This window comes from Monodelphis domestica, chromosome 4 (assembly GCF_027887165.1).
Source record: "Monodelphis domestica isolate mMonDom1 chromosome 4, mMonDom1.pri, whole genome shotgun sequence".
Taxonomy (NCBI): Eukaryota; Metazoa; Chordata; class Mammalia; order Didelphimorphia; family Didelphidae; genus Monodelphis; species Monodelphis domestica.
Window position 1 is genome coordinate 237,503,230 of NC_077230.1, and position 14,426 is coordinate 237,517,655.

General features: G+C 36.7%; 1 protein-coding gene across 1 annotated transcript; it reads right to left on the reverse strand.

The window, feature by feature from the left end:
• Positions 1-2,551: 2,551 nt before the first annotated feature.
• On the reverse strand, positions 2,552-13,910 carry LOC100032017 (NXPE family member 4). The gene is made up of 5 exons (XM_016433218.2): positions 13,806-13,910; positions 9,749-10,470; positions 9,339-9,400; positions 5,347-5,565; positions 2,552-3,087 (listed from the first exon to the last, which is right to left on the reverse strand). Exons 1-5 carry the CDS (start codon positions 13,908-13,910, stop codon positions 2,552-2,554), a joined length of 1,644 nt encoding a protein of 547 aa, XP_016288704.2.
• Between the last annotated feature and the right edge of the window lie 516 nt (positions 13,911-14,426).

The following is a 14,426-nucleotide window of genomic DNA, read 5'->3' on the forward strand; positions in this document are numbered from 1 at the left end:
CCAGTGCTGAAGTCAAGTCAGATCTTTGATAGAGGCTTGCTTTTTTCATAGTGGCTTCTAATTTTACAACACTATTTTTGTATCAAGTTTTATTCCCACATTATTCTTGTATGACTGTTACCATGTTACAGGGAATAACAGAAGTGCTGTATGCTTATTTGATGCTGATACCTTATGTGGTATTGATTGTGATCCCAGAATTCTTTTTTACCAACTGTTAGCTTGAAATATAATAAGACCTGTGATGAGATAAACACTAAAGAAAGTGTGTTCCACTTACCTATAATTTTGTTTGCTTTTGAAAATTTAATTGGATTTTTATTGTTACACTATATAAAATCAAGTGTGCTTTTAATTGGATATTCAGGGATTCTGAGATGAAGCAGATGATGATATTGATGCAAGCAAAGATTGAAATGATGGAAAAATATCATAACTTTTATAAATACCAATGTAAATGGGGAAAGTACTGGTTATGAATTTTAAAATGCTGATATGAATGATATTGGACAATTAGCAGATGGAAGTGATATAACACCTAAGACTCCCTCTAGGCTAGAAAGGGAAACTGAGGCATTGGATACAACATCTACTTCATTGTTTTCTTTGAGAGACCTGCCTATTGTTACTCAGACAGGGGGATAATTCATCTGAAATCCCATAAGAAATTCTCCTCAGTTGAATTAGATGCCATTAAAAGGAGAACCCTTAGTTATTTTAATGAACCTCATAGGGTAATATGTGAATTCAAGAGGGCAATTGAAATCTTTGACCCTGATTATGCTGATTTTTCTCTTTTGTTGGAAGAACTTCCAACTAGAAGAGAGAGGGAACAGTTCATAGAACAAACCCAGAATAATCCTGATCTAACACCATGGCCAGAGAATTATGAATAAATTGACTTGAGTTCAGTGTACAAATATAAAGTATTGAAACAAGCAATGGAATCTATAATTGAAGCAATGAAGAAAAATTCGAAGAGACCTGACAGCTGGTCAAAATTTGAATGCATTAAGCAAGAAATTGGGGAGTCACCTGCAGCATTGTTGGACAACCTTATGGAAGCTGCTGAGTTGTAATTGGGTCTCAATGCACTATCAGAGGAGATGATTTCTTACATCAGGAGGCTGTTTGTTAAAAATACCTATCCTGTATTGAGAAATTCTTTTTAGAAACAACTTTGGATTGGGAGACAATGAGTCTGGAGGATTTAAAGAGGAAAGTTTGTGATGTGGTTGCAAATGACAAAGAAAAGAATTCAGATGAAGAGGATAGTGTTATAGAAGATCTGAAAAAATAATTACAAGAAGCAAATAAAAAGGTGAAAGACAGTGAGATCAAAGAAATTAAAGTGATAGCAGCATTAAGATCAGTGCAGCCTAAATATTAATATAGTCCTAGAAAAAAGAGATCTGAAGCTTCTTGGTGTTTTTTGTGTAATTACAGAGGCCACTTTGTAAGGGACTGTTTCTATAGGGGACAATTCTCGAGACAACTAAATAGAGGAAATAGCTTTAATAATGGATATAATAATGGATGGAGATAGAATTCAAATGGCTGGAACAATAATAATAACTTTAATAATATGAATAGATATAAAAGACAAGTTAATACCAATGGGTGTCCTAATGCTTGTTGCCAAGGGGTTCAAACACCTGATACAAATACTATACAGGATTGGGTAAAGTCTGGAGCTAGACCAAAGTATAGCCAGGTAGTCCAGAAGGGAGATCAGAACAAAGGTGCATGTTCATTATGAAGGTGTATCCAGAGTTTTCAAGTGATGGGTGAATCAATGCAAAATAAATTTAAGGTTAATGGTATTGGAGGTAATGAGGATAATGTCAATGAATATATAAACAATGTAATTGAAACAAAAGGAAATGTAATTAATGTAAATGAATGTAGAAAAAAATGTGATGTAATAATATTTGAAAATTTTAAGGATTGTATAGTAATGAAAAACAATGAAGAATATAAAATGAATGAAGATAATGTGATTGTAAATGTGAACAATGGAATGGATGTAGAAATTAATGGAACCAATGAGAGTAGTGGTAAATTTGATGAAGGTGGTAAAGATGTAAAATCCTGGCAAAATCATGCAATTCAAGCAGATGTGTATTTGGATGGACAGGAGATGATTGAGCTTTGCACTGATGTCATGGTGTTAGCTCCAGTTTTGGAAACATTCCAACCCCAAATAGTACAGAACCACATCTGTTTGTGACTATTGGAGACTAGATCTATGATTTTTCTGGTTGATACTGATGCAAGCAAGTCAGTATTACACATTCTTCCTGAAAATTGTAGAGCCATTGGTACAATGGAAGTAGTGGTCACTGAGACAAAAACTGAAAAACAATCATAAGATATAATTTGGCTATATCAGGAGAAATTCATCCTCTTAAATACTTTTCTTTTCCTTTTTTTAAATTCTGCCTAACTGATTTGAGGTGGTAAAATATTGACTGATTTTATGCTATATGTATAAATCTTTGCAGATATAATTTGTTCATGGTTAACTGGAACTTGACAGGATCTGTTTTCTTTAGCAAATATAGTTTAAGAACATGTTAATCTGATTTCTCACCACATATTGAGGTGGGTGGACATTATTAGTGCCATAGGCAATGGTCATGTCCCAGGCATCAATGAAACTCACATTGAGATCCTGGAACATATCTTTCAAAATATGAGCCTGAATATAGCCATGAAAGTCACTAAGTCGCTCAGGGTCATCATTCATTTCCCTTGTGTTTTCTCCCTTGAGGATTACTCTTGTCTCTGGGCTTCTTTGGAATAGACGTTCAATAGCTTTATGGATGTTGATAGCCCTTCGAATGAAGAGATCAATGGGAAAAAACCTAAAGTGTTGGCCCAGAGAAAATACAATAATGGTGTTTTTGTCCCCTGCTATTCTGTCAATGACACGGGCAATGTACTCATTCTCTTTTGCTGAATAGCTATTTGAGCCAACCAAGGGGTAGCCATGTTTTTGCCACTGAATGTAGATCTTCCTTTCCAAGTCTACAACAAGCTGACGTCTGAGGTTTCCAAATCCATGGAGGTCAATAGACTTCAATGCTGATAAAGGAATAAAAAATGGAATTTAAGAAAGTTACAAAGATTGGTTAGGCAAAAGCATAGAATAGATGTGAGTGGGAATATAGTTGACTCTATGAGTCTGCCATGTGGAGGACTAAATGAGAGACTAGTTGGACAAGAGTGGAGAATAATGAGAGATATGCATAAAGGTATTTAATCATATACTAGCTGTTGTTTAACTTATTTTGTCATGTAATCACACTTTCTCAAGGGATGGAGACTTAAGATATAGATTGGATTTCTGATTCTTCTCATATATATTACTCCCTGGTGAGGTAATATCATCTACTAATGCAATTTGGAAACTTCCGTTCAAATAATATTGTGGATAGAATGCTAGGATCAAAGTCAGGGGAATTTGGGTTTAAATGTGGCCCATATTTACTAGCTGTATGACTTTGGATAAATCACTTAATCCTGTTGATCTCAGTTTCCCCATATGTAAAATGAGCTAGAGAAGAAAATGGAAAACCATTTCAGTATCTACGCCAAGAAAACTCCAAAGTGGGTCATGAAGAGTCGGAAATGACTGAATAACAAAGCACTAAGAAGTAACTTACTCATGATCTTATACTATGTATCAGAAGTGGGACTTGAGCTCCTCGACTCTGAGTCCAACTTTCTTTACTCCTTCTCACATTAAAAAATATTATCTTATCTAAAAATCTCTGAAGCCCCATAAGGATCCTTAGCACAGTGCCAGGCACATGGCAGGTTTTTGATAAGTACTTCTTGACTGATTAGTTTATAGAACCACCTCTGAGGCTTCTATTTATTGCATATATTCACTGCCTAGGATGGGGTTGAATCTATAATTTGCATGCAATATTTTCTTGTTGAATTGAAGTAAATGAACAACCATTGAGGAAAAAAAATCAATCTGAATTGAAGCTCAAATATTTAAGTAGAAAAGTAATATCTGTGCTCTAGGAAGTAAAAGAATACCTCTTTAAGCTATGAAAGTTTGGCCACCTTAAAAAGTAATATGAATAGCATGGACATAGTTACAAATGATTGTCCTCAAGAAAATATTTAAAAAATGCTTTTTCAGTTGCAAAATATAAAGCCTTCTAATCCTTTTATAATGTAGTGGTTATAAGGACAATATTAATCTTATTCACATAGAAATCAAATATTTATTTATTTATTTATTTTTTAGCTTAAAAACAAAAAGAGAAATTTATTAATTTAGAAAGTAATGTTGAGAGTGGCCAGGAGGATAGCAAGGTGGGACAGCAAGATGGGGAGCAGTTCCATGGGAGGACAGCATGGATGGAAAGGCTGTCCCCCAGACGACATCAGTTCTGAGGTTTATATACTCTTTAGATGCTATGTCCTGGTGTCAGAAATCAAATATTTAGAAAGAAATGTTTCCCTATTTTAGTTCTAGTTTACTCCCTGGTTGCTTTTCTGCTTTTCTTAAGCAGGCCAGAGACAGAACTAATCTAGAAAGAGCTTAATAATATTTATCAATGGGGTGCTGATAGTGTTTTTATGGAATTTGGTTGAAATGGCTATTTACAGAAATATAATATTTTAGGGAAATGAAGATTTCTTATAGTATTTCCTGATCAATGAAAATCTACTTTCCCCATCACTTCTAGGAAGTAAAAAAGTCAAATAAAATAGCTGGAGGTTTTGATTTCTTGGTTTGTTTGTTTATTTTTTTAATTCAGTATTAGTTTCCTCAGTTGCCTCAGCTATATAAAAATTGAGGGTAGGATGAAGTCATAATTTTTCTGGTTTCTGTGGGAACACTGAGTGTGAATTCTCTTTGTGAATAGTGGCTCTACAATAGAATTTGTCAATGGAGGTAATAGGGTTTCCCATTCCTAATTAAAAAAAATAATGGAGAAATCATTCTCCTATATTGTTTATGAATCTCAGAACCTCTCTAAAGGAAGGGAATTGTAGCAGAAACCTATTGATGTTCCTTCTCCAGTTTAATTATATATAAGTCATACTATTTGAATTTTAATTTGAATTCATTCACTGTGTGAATAATAATGTGAGAACTATCTGTGAAGGAAGAGAGGCAGCTTATCCTCACTGGTTGCCATTAAGTCTATGAAATATATAAATGCAAAGGAATGGTAATCACATCTGAGAAAAATTTTTTAAGGATTTGAAATTAAGGAATATGAAAAAATATAGTATATGATCATATCCCCTTCCCTATAAATCCCAAAAAGCAGATTCTGAAAGAGATTTGAGCATGAACTTAATACTGAAACTCACTTTTGATGTTCTTTATGAAATATTCTATCCACTGACGGGTTGTGGAATCTCCCAGGATATAAATGAGCTTTCCCTTTAAACAGATATTCATTTGGGTCTCAGTGTGGAAATGAGACAAATTGCAGGTGACCAGATTCCATACATTATTCCAGACATAGCCAGTAGGGACTGGAGACCACATTCCAGGTTTGCACTTTTCTTTTAATGATATTGTTTGCTCTGTCAATGAAACATAATCATGGTTTCAAAAATATTATAGAAACAAGCAGTCTAGAAGTATTGATTATTTTGGCTTAATTTCATTTGCCAGAATTCATTTGTAAGCTGAACCATAGATAATCTTGGAAATTCATAACATTGTCAGAAAACTCCCTATGACCAAATGCTATGATTGTTATCTTAGTTGTTGGGGTTATAAAGAAATTACAATTTTCATCTGAGAATACCTTGCCTGGTTTTTGTTAGTTAGGTGTAGTAGCTATGATTAAAAGGATATTAGCCCACCCTTATCAAAGATAGGCTAACTACACTTTAGCTGACTGGACCTGGCTTTAATCAATTAACTATCCAACAAGCATTTATTAAAGATTTACTATATTCTAGATGCTGAGGATGCAAATGCAAATAATTTAATTTTAATTAATCTCTTTTTGGAAAGAGTTTACACTTTGAGAGAAGACAATAAAAATAGAAAATTGTAAGGAAATGCCAAATGGGATAAAGAGATTAAATATATATGTACATATGTCAATTAGATATAAAGTTATATTATGAAAGAGGGCACTATAAGATTAAGAGGGATATAGCAGTAAAAAATTTATGTTGAAAATCATGATTAAGTTCATGCTTGAAGGATGAAAGACTTTTTGAGGTTGAGAAGGGAGTGTTTTCTAAGCATGAGATATGGCCAGTACAAGAGCCTAGAGATAGGAGATATAATGTCTTGTTCTTGGGCTCTCTGTGTTGGTCATATTGGATAGGGAGACACAAGGCAGGGGGAATAATCAGGAGACTGCTTTGATAATCTAGAGAGGTGAGGTAGGACTGAATTAAGGTAGTGGCTGTGTGAGTAAGGATTAGATACGAGAGAGGTTGTGAAGGTAAAACTGGGGATATTTGACTGCTTATTTGATATGAATGTGCAGTGAGGGATATGGAGGAATCCAAGATAATGCTTACAAACTTGGGACACAAGGAATTGTGGTCCCTTGGATAAGAATAATGTAGTTTAGAAGAGGAGTGAGTTTTTGGGGAAAGCTAGTGAGTTCTGCTTTGGACATGTTGAATTTGAGATGTGTCTGGGACATCCAGTTTGAAAGACCAACAGACAATTTAAAACTCCATATGAGGAAAAACAGAACTAACCAAAGGAATAGTGGAATGACTTGATGAATAGTGGGTTTCCCTTTGCTGGTGCTTTTCTGTTAGAGACTGATTAATTTGTCAAGGATATTAGAAAAGTTTCAGGTATGACTTGGAGCAGATGACCTCTGAAATACCTTTCAATCTTGAGACTGTGGTGTTTATTTTGTTTTGGGAGAATACCCCCAGGAAATAATGATCTTGATGTTTCAGTAAAAATTACATATTAATTATTTAATGAAAATATTTTATTAAGAATGGTTGAAAATACATGCTAATAATACAGAGAAAGTGAATCAATAAATATTTTATGCTAAGCACTGTGGATGCAAAAAGAGATACTTCATGCTTTCAAAGAGCTTATAATCTAATATGGCAGAGAAATGCAGAGAAATATATACAAAGCAAGTTATATATAACATAAATAGGAAATTATTAACAGAGAGAAGGCATTATAATTAAGAGGGGATATAGAAGGTAGAAATTTAGTTGGGACTTAAAGGAAACCAGATAGGTCAGTAGTAGGAGCAGAAATGGTAGAGTGTGGCATGGGGTTGTTGCTGTTTGTCCTTCATTTTCAAAGAAGACCAATGACATAACAATGGGAGATATCTTGACTTTCCTGTGAATTGGATTTTAGTGAAGCAGAGTTGTGCAAAATTAGCCTCACTCTTGCAGAGTTATCAATATCCAGTGGCAAGACAAAAGTCGAGACAATTGGCAATGGCTTGGAAAGCAGTAGAATGTCCTTGATGATTTTTTTGCCTTACCAAGCCCTAAGAACTCCTCAAGCTTCAGCTGCTTTCTTGGCCATTGGAACAAATTGTTCTTGTTTGCTCATTCTACTGGGAGAAATTTTCACATGCTTAGTGTAGACATCCCCAGGTCAACAATAGGTTTAAAGCCTATCAGCTACCCACAACCTGCTTTAGCCCATATGCCAGAATAGTTTTACCAGTGTGGTTGATAGATGAGGTGCAACCATAGTGAATACCCAGAGCCAAGACATAGAGTGTTTTGTTCATGAACTAGCCAGGAGGCTTGTGCCACTGGATCAAAGAGTATGTGTCTGATGATAGAAAGGTATAAGAATACTGTAGTGGTAGCAAAGGATTGTTATGAAGAGTTTTGAATGCCAGGAGTCATCCTCGATGCCCCTATAGCTATAGGGAGCCACTGGACTTAACTTAGTAGGATTTATTGAGTTGGGGATAACATGACCAGACCAGAGGTTTAGGAAAATTACTTTAATAGCTGAAAGGAGATGGACTGGAGAGGGGAGAGATTTGAGGCAGGCCAACTCACTGGCAGACTATTACAATTGTCCAGGCGATAAGGGCCTTCACTGGAGTGAAGGCAATGCCAGAGAGAAGGGGATGTATTTGAGAAACATTGCAAAAGAGAAATCAACAGGTATTGGCAACAGCTTGGCTATGCAGAGCAAGAGATAGTGAGGAATTCAGGATGATTCCTAGGTTGTAAGCCTGAAGGACTGGAAGGATGCTGTTGCCCTCTACAGTAATGAGAAAGTTAGGAGGAAGGTGGGTATACAGGGAAAAATAAGATTTTTAAGATGTCTACTGGAAATCCAGTCTGAGATGTCTGAAAAGCATTTGGAGGTTTCAGTTGGAGGTCAGTAGGATAAATGGGGCCAGCAGGTTAAAGGAAAAATAGTTCTGAGAATTGTCAGTGTAGAGGAAGTCATTAAATACATGGGTGCTGATGACATCACAAAGTAAAGTAACAGAATGAGAAGAAAAGAGAGCCCAAGACAGAACCTTGAGGGGCACCTATGTTTAGAGATCTTGATATGAATGAAGACCTAGGAAAGAATAGAGAGGAATGATCAGATAGGTAGGAGGAAAGCTAGGAGAGAACTGTGTCCTGAATTAGAAATCTTTCATCTTATATTCAGGGAATGTATACTTACTGTTGGAATAAATCTGATGCAGCAGGTTGGCATTTTAAAGAACAAATTAATAAATTTGTTAGCTCTTTGCCTCTAAGGGCTTTGACAAACACTAATGTCTTTAGTAGGTCTCTGTCCCTTGGGAGAGCCAGTGAATCAGAGTAGTAGGAAAATATTTTTTAAATACTGCTGATAGGCAAGTAGAGAAAGAATACTCTGGCAGGAAACAAGAATATTAAGACTTATGAAAACCATGGGCAATTAAAACTGTTGAAGTAGAATTTAGTTTCTCAAATTAGTGTTAAAGTCTGACATAGACAACTGTTTCTGGAAGGAGTGAAGGGCAATCTTACCAAGAGACAGAGAGTGGAAATCCTTACCAGCATGAGATGTCTGTGATTTCAAGATTAGATTCCCAAGTTCTACACAATTTCTAAAGACAATAAATGATATTATCAAGTTGGTTGCTTAAGTAGAGGCATGGATTTATGGGGATGGAGTAATGGGTGGGTTCTTGAGAACGAATAGTAAATCCTAGCTCCCTCAGTGCTCATTAATTCAGAGTAATAGCAGTTTCTCCCATCACAGAAGCAAGCAACTGAGTGGGAAACCCCTGAAGGACTGAAAGTGAGTAAATAAATGACATTTATTTATTTATTTGTTTATTATTTATTTATTAGTGTGTCCAAACAGTGTTTGCTATGGCAAAAAGAATACTTACTGCTACACACTGAAACACTGACAGGATGAAAGCTTTTCAAAATCTCCACTCCTACATTGGACCTTAAAAAGATAGGAACAGAAATTACCTAACTGACAACCAGGATCTGAAAGGGGGAAAAAAGAGAGACAAAGCTGACTCCTCATTTACCCCAACAATACTGGGATGTGGTATGGAAAGTTGAGATCTCCGGAAACAGCAGCCACAGTTTAAGCCATGTAGCAAATCTTTTGGACAAAAACAATTATTGCCTGTACAATAGACTTAGGTCCAAAGTGGTTTTAGGTTCACATGCCTACATGATAAAACACCTTTATGAGAATATATAAATATAACTTCATGGTCCTTAAGTACATATAGTATCCAAGTATATTGGCCCATGGAGGTGGGTGCCAGAAAAATTTATTTACCTGATAAAGAGGCTCTTCTCTAGGTCACTGAGATAAGAAATTGCCTTATTCTTAGATTTCAGCTGGGCTAGTGCTTCACAGGACACATGTGGAGGTTTCACACAGTAAAAGGCTTCTTGGTCTCGAGGGTCCAGGTATGGGCACATTTCAGCACTTGTATTTAGAACCAAGCCACATTCAGAAAAAACCCAAGATGAGCCATTAGCAAATTGGCCTGTGAAAATCACCTTATCATAGCCCCTATTCCTTGCTCTCCAGAGGGAAGATACCCCTTCACTGGGGTGGATGAGTAAAAGAGACAAAGTCACTCTACCTTCCCAGAATAAAATAAAACTGATAAGGTAGGTGCCATTGTTGAAGTCTGTCACTGTTCCTGAAGCTCCTGCCTTCAGATCTGGAGAAGAAATCCTGGCCCTTAAGAAGTCCCCTCCATATTTTTTTCTTTGCCCCGAGTAGTCTCTTGCCACTAGAAGAATATCTAGCTTATCCCCTATGCAGTAGGTGGCTTTAGGATTAAGTATGGTGGCCACACTGTGGGCTGCACTCGTGGTGGTATTGACATTGAAAAATGACCTCTTTGGGATGAGTCGGTTCAGATGATTCTTGACTTTGTTTATTTTCATATCAGTTTTTGATGGATTGATTGGTGATTTAGGACACAAAGGTTTCCTTGAAACATCCCATGGATACACAGATATGGGAGGGTCCAGTGTAGGCCAAAACTGAAATAATAAGAAACATGACATTATATGCAGAACACAGAATTTTTCCTATTTTAGTATCTTCAATTATTGGCGATTTGCATCTTTGTACATATAACCTTCTGCTGCTGGTCTATTATACCACATAGCAAGACAGAAAGACATAAGGACAAATAGGAAAGCTGGCTGGTAAGAGAAGACAAGAGAAGAGAAGGGAAGAAAAGGTAGGGAAGGGCATAAGAAAAAATAGAAGAGAAGAGAGACAAAGACAGAAACCTAGAACTCTCATGGTTGGGGGATTGGATATGAATAATGATCCATCTAAGGAACTGAGAAAAATGATCAAATATGTAGAAGGAAAACAAATTTTAAAAAATTATGAAAAATCAAGGAGTAGAGTATGTTCAGGAATGTTAAAAGGCAGAAGAAGATAAGGAAGGATAAGGATTAGGAAAAGTCCATGTAGTTTAGCAGATGCTGGACAACCTTGGAGACAGTAACTTCAGCAGAGACTTGGAATGAGAATCTAGAGTGTCAGAGGCTGAGAAATACTTGGAGGTAGGAAAGTCAAGACAAGAGGTAGATTTTTTAAAAGGATTTCAGTGGTAAAGCAGTGGAGAGATATGGGGTAATATTTTGAAGGTGTGAGAGTTGGTGAAAGTTGAGTGATGATTTAGACATGTTCCTAGGTAGCAGGGAAGAAGCTAGCTCATTAGGAGATGTTCAAGATGAGTGGATGTGTATTGGCTATGAGATGGGGGAGTCTTCAGTCTTTGGATTGGGATGAAAAAAACATTCTACTGAACATGTTAATAAGGAGTGACAGTACCTCAAATCATATTCTTACCAATATCATCAAATCAATCAGTGAGTATTCATTAAGTTCTTCTGAGGACTATGTTCTAGGCATTGCACCTAAGCCTTGGAAGGACACAGAAAAAATGTAGTCCCTTCTTTCAAAAAGCTTACATTTATTTGAATGGTGAAGACAATATATTTAAATCAATACATTTGAGATAAATTCAGAATAGATGGATGACAGCTTTTAAAGGAATGAAACTAGAGGCTTTGGTGCAGAGGGAGGCCCTTCTGGAGGTGTTAGCATATGAATTCTTTATTTTTTTAAGCAATTTTATTTTATTTTCATTTCTGCACTTCCCCTCTTACTTCATTTCCTCTTTCTGTTGATAAAGCAAGAGAAACAAAACTCCTATAACCAACATATATAGTCAAGCAAAATAAATTCCTACATAGATCATATCTTCTATCCCTCCTCCCCCAAAATGCCTTAGACTATCAGCTGTCTGAGTTCTCTGGAATGTGGCTTATCATTGTATTGATCAGAGTTTCTTAGTCTTTCAAAAATACTTGTATTTGTAATGTTATTGTATAAATTGATTTATTGATTCTGTTGAGTTTAAAGGAGACCAGGAAACTAAGAATCAGAGATCAGAAAGGACAGTGGGAAACATGCATTATAAAAAGGAGATAAAGCACTGAGTAAGAGGAATAGCAAATAGGCTCTCATATGACATTGGTGATTAAGGATGAACAAAAATTGGATCTGATAACAGTTAAATGTGACTACTATGTGTTGCTAACATGAAGTCTCATTTTAGTTTCCCAAACATAAATATGCATGAATAGTGAAGGTCAGAACACCAATAGCAATCCCAGCTTTTATCATCCAAATGCTGGATACTACACTAGCCTAAGGATAAAAAGATCTTTGTGACTTGAGGGTTTTTTCTCTCTTTCTCCTATTTTTTGACTCAGGTTTTTCATGTAGTTAATTTTCTACTGTGCAGCTACCTTAGAAGCATTTCCTCATTCTGAATCTACCTACCTACCTACCTATCTATCTATCTATCTATCTATCTATCTATCTATCTATCTATCTATCTATCTTTATTTCTATCTTTCTAATCTATTATCTATTTATCCCTCTATCTATTTCCACTTCTCTGTCTATCTATCTTTTAAATCTATTTATAATTAAAAAATCACCAATAAACAACTGGGACTTAGTAAGAGTCAAATCAGGGAGTGGTTAATGTCTAGTGTGTGTGTGTGTGTGTGTGTGTGTGTGTGTGTGTGTATGAGAGAGAGAGAAAGAGAGACAGAGAGAGAGACACAGAGAGAGAGACAGAGAGACAAAGAGACAGAGAGAAACAGAGACAGACAGAGACAGCAGCAGAGAGACAAAGAGAGAAAGATATCCTGGAGAACATAGGAAAGAATGAGATCAAGTGAGATCAAGGTTATAAGCAGAAAGGATGACCTTGGCAATGAGATGAACTACTATTTCTTCAAAACCTGGGAAAAAGTAGAGGGCGCTAAAGAGTAACTTTGAGATATAGAATAGGGTGGAAGATGGAACTCATGAAGAATGGCTTTTATTTTCTCAATAAAGTAGAAGATAAGATCCTTAAGCTGAGAGGGAAGGGGGAGGAGATAATGTAAGAGGTTTTGAGAAATCAAAAGTCCTGTATTCTGGTTCTAGCTCTTTCTCTAATTAGCTGCAAAAACCCTTAACAAATCATTCAATATCTTGGTCATTGCTTTCCCTACCTATAAAAAGAAAGATATTATGAGTTTCTACAACTATAAAATCAATGATCCCATTAGTCTTTGAAGTCTTTCTCTGCATTTTCATGAGCTCCTAATCCCAAGGCCTTCTGGAAGAAAGAAATTTGCCATTTGCCATTCCATCTAGCTTCAAATTGTGTGGACAGATTGTTATTAATCTCAACTTAAATCCTCTTTATTAGCAGAACAACTTAAAAAAAGCATCATAGGGGACATCTGGGTAAACATGGCTGCAATCTAGACGTGAATCACTTTCTCTTCCCAGCACCCAATGAAATAGACTATCTCAAAAGAATATAAAAATCATCTTTGGAAAAACGGAGAGACTCTACAGTAGAGTGCAACACTGAAGGTACATGGGGTTTGAGCATTTCCATGCTATAAGAAGGAGAAAAAGCTCGCACACAAATGTGATCTGAACTACCCTCCCCCACCTCACCTAAGGAACCAGAGTTGGGACCAGAATGCTCACCAGAGAATGTGAGTGAGCAAGGGACATCTCTGTAGTGAGTGGGGGGGGGGGACAACAGGGTCTTTGGGATCTAACTAGGACTGCCAGGGGTCTACTGCTGAGAACAGTTACACAGGAGACCCCTGCACACTGGAGAGCACAGACCGCAGGTGCTCTTGCAAACTGTGGATGCTATGGAGATTCCAGAGCCTGCCTGAGGCAAAATCCCCACTCCTCGCTATAGTGAGTGGGGGGCACACGGGGGTCCTTGGGAACTGACAAGGACTGCCAGGGATCTACCCCTGAGAGCAGTTACACAGGAGACCCCTGTGCACTGGAGAGCACAGACTGCGGGCCCTCTAGCAAACTGTGGAGGCTGTGAAAATGACAGAACCTGCCTCAGGCAAAAGCCTCGCCACATAACTCCACAGAAAATTTGCCTATCTCACTCAGATTTCTAACTAAAAAGGAAAGGGAAAACCACCAAAGGGATGGCTCATTGTGCCCAAGACCAACCCTCCAAGAAGAACAGGAAGAAAGTGACACTTGAAAACTTTTAAGAAGGGAAAACCCAGGCTACAGAGGAAAAAGAGGATGAAATTCAAACAAAATCAAAACCTTCCCCCCCAAAATGGAAACTGTTCACAGGCACTGAAAGAACTCAAATTGGAGCTTATCCAAAAGATGGAAACCTACTGACAAGAAAAATGGGAAAAAAATCAGAGAGAGGTCAACAATCTGATAGATAAGAACTCCCAATTGGAAAAATAGCTTGAAGCCTCAAGCAGCAGGGCAGACCAAACTGAAAAGGAAAACCAGTCTTTAAAGACAAGAATTAAGCAATTGGAAAACAATGATCTTGCAAAACAGTAAGAATGAATAAAGCAAAGTAAAAAAATTAACGAATTAGAAGAAAACATAAAATATCTCACTGACA

Excerpts from the sequence above, each read along its gene's own strand:
- LOC100032017 (XM_016433218.2), bottom strand. The coding sequence starts at position 13,910 with ATGTGGCGAGGCTTTTGCCTGAGGCAGGTTCTGTCATTTTCACAGCCT. Across the intron at positions 10,471-13,805 it reads AGTGCACAGGGGTCTCCTGT|TTTTGGCCTACACTGGACCC; the intron begins GTAACTGCTCTC and ends TTATTATTTCAG. Across the intron at positions 5,566-9,338 it reads CAGTGTTTCAGTGTGTAGCA|AGCAAACAATATCATTAAAA; the intron begins GTAAGTATTCTT and ends TTTCATTGACAG.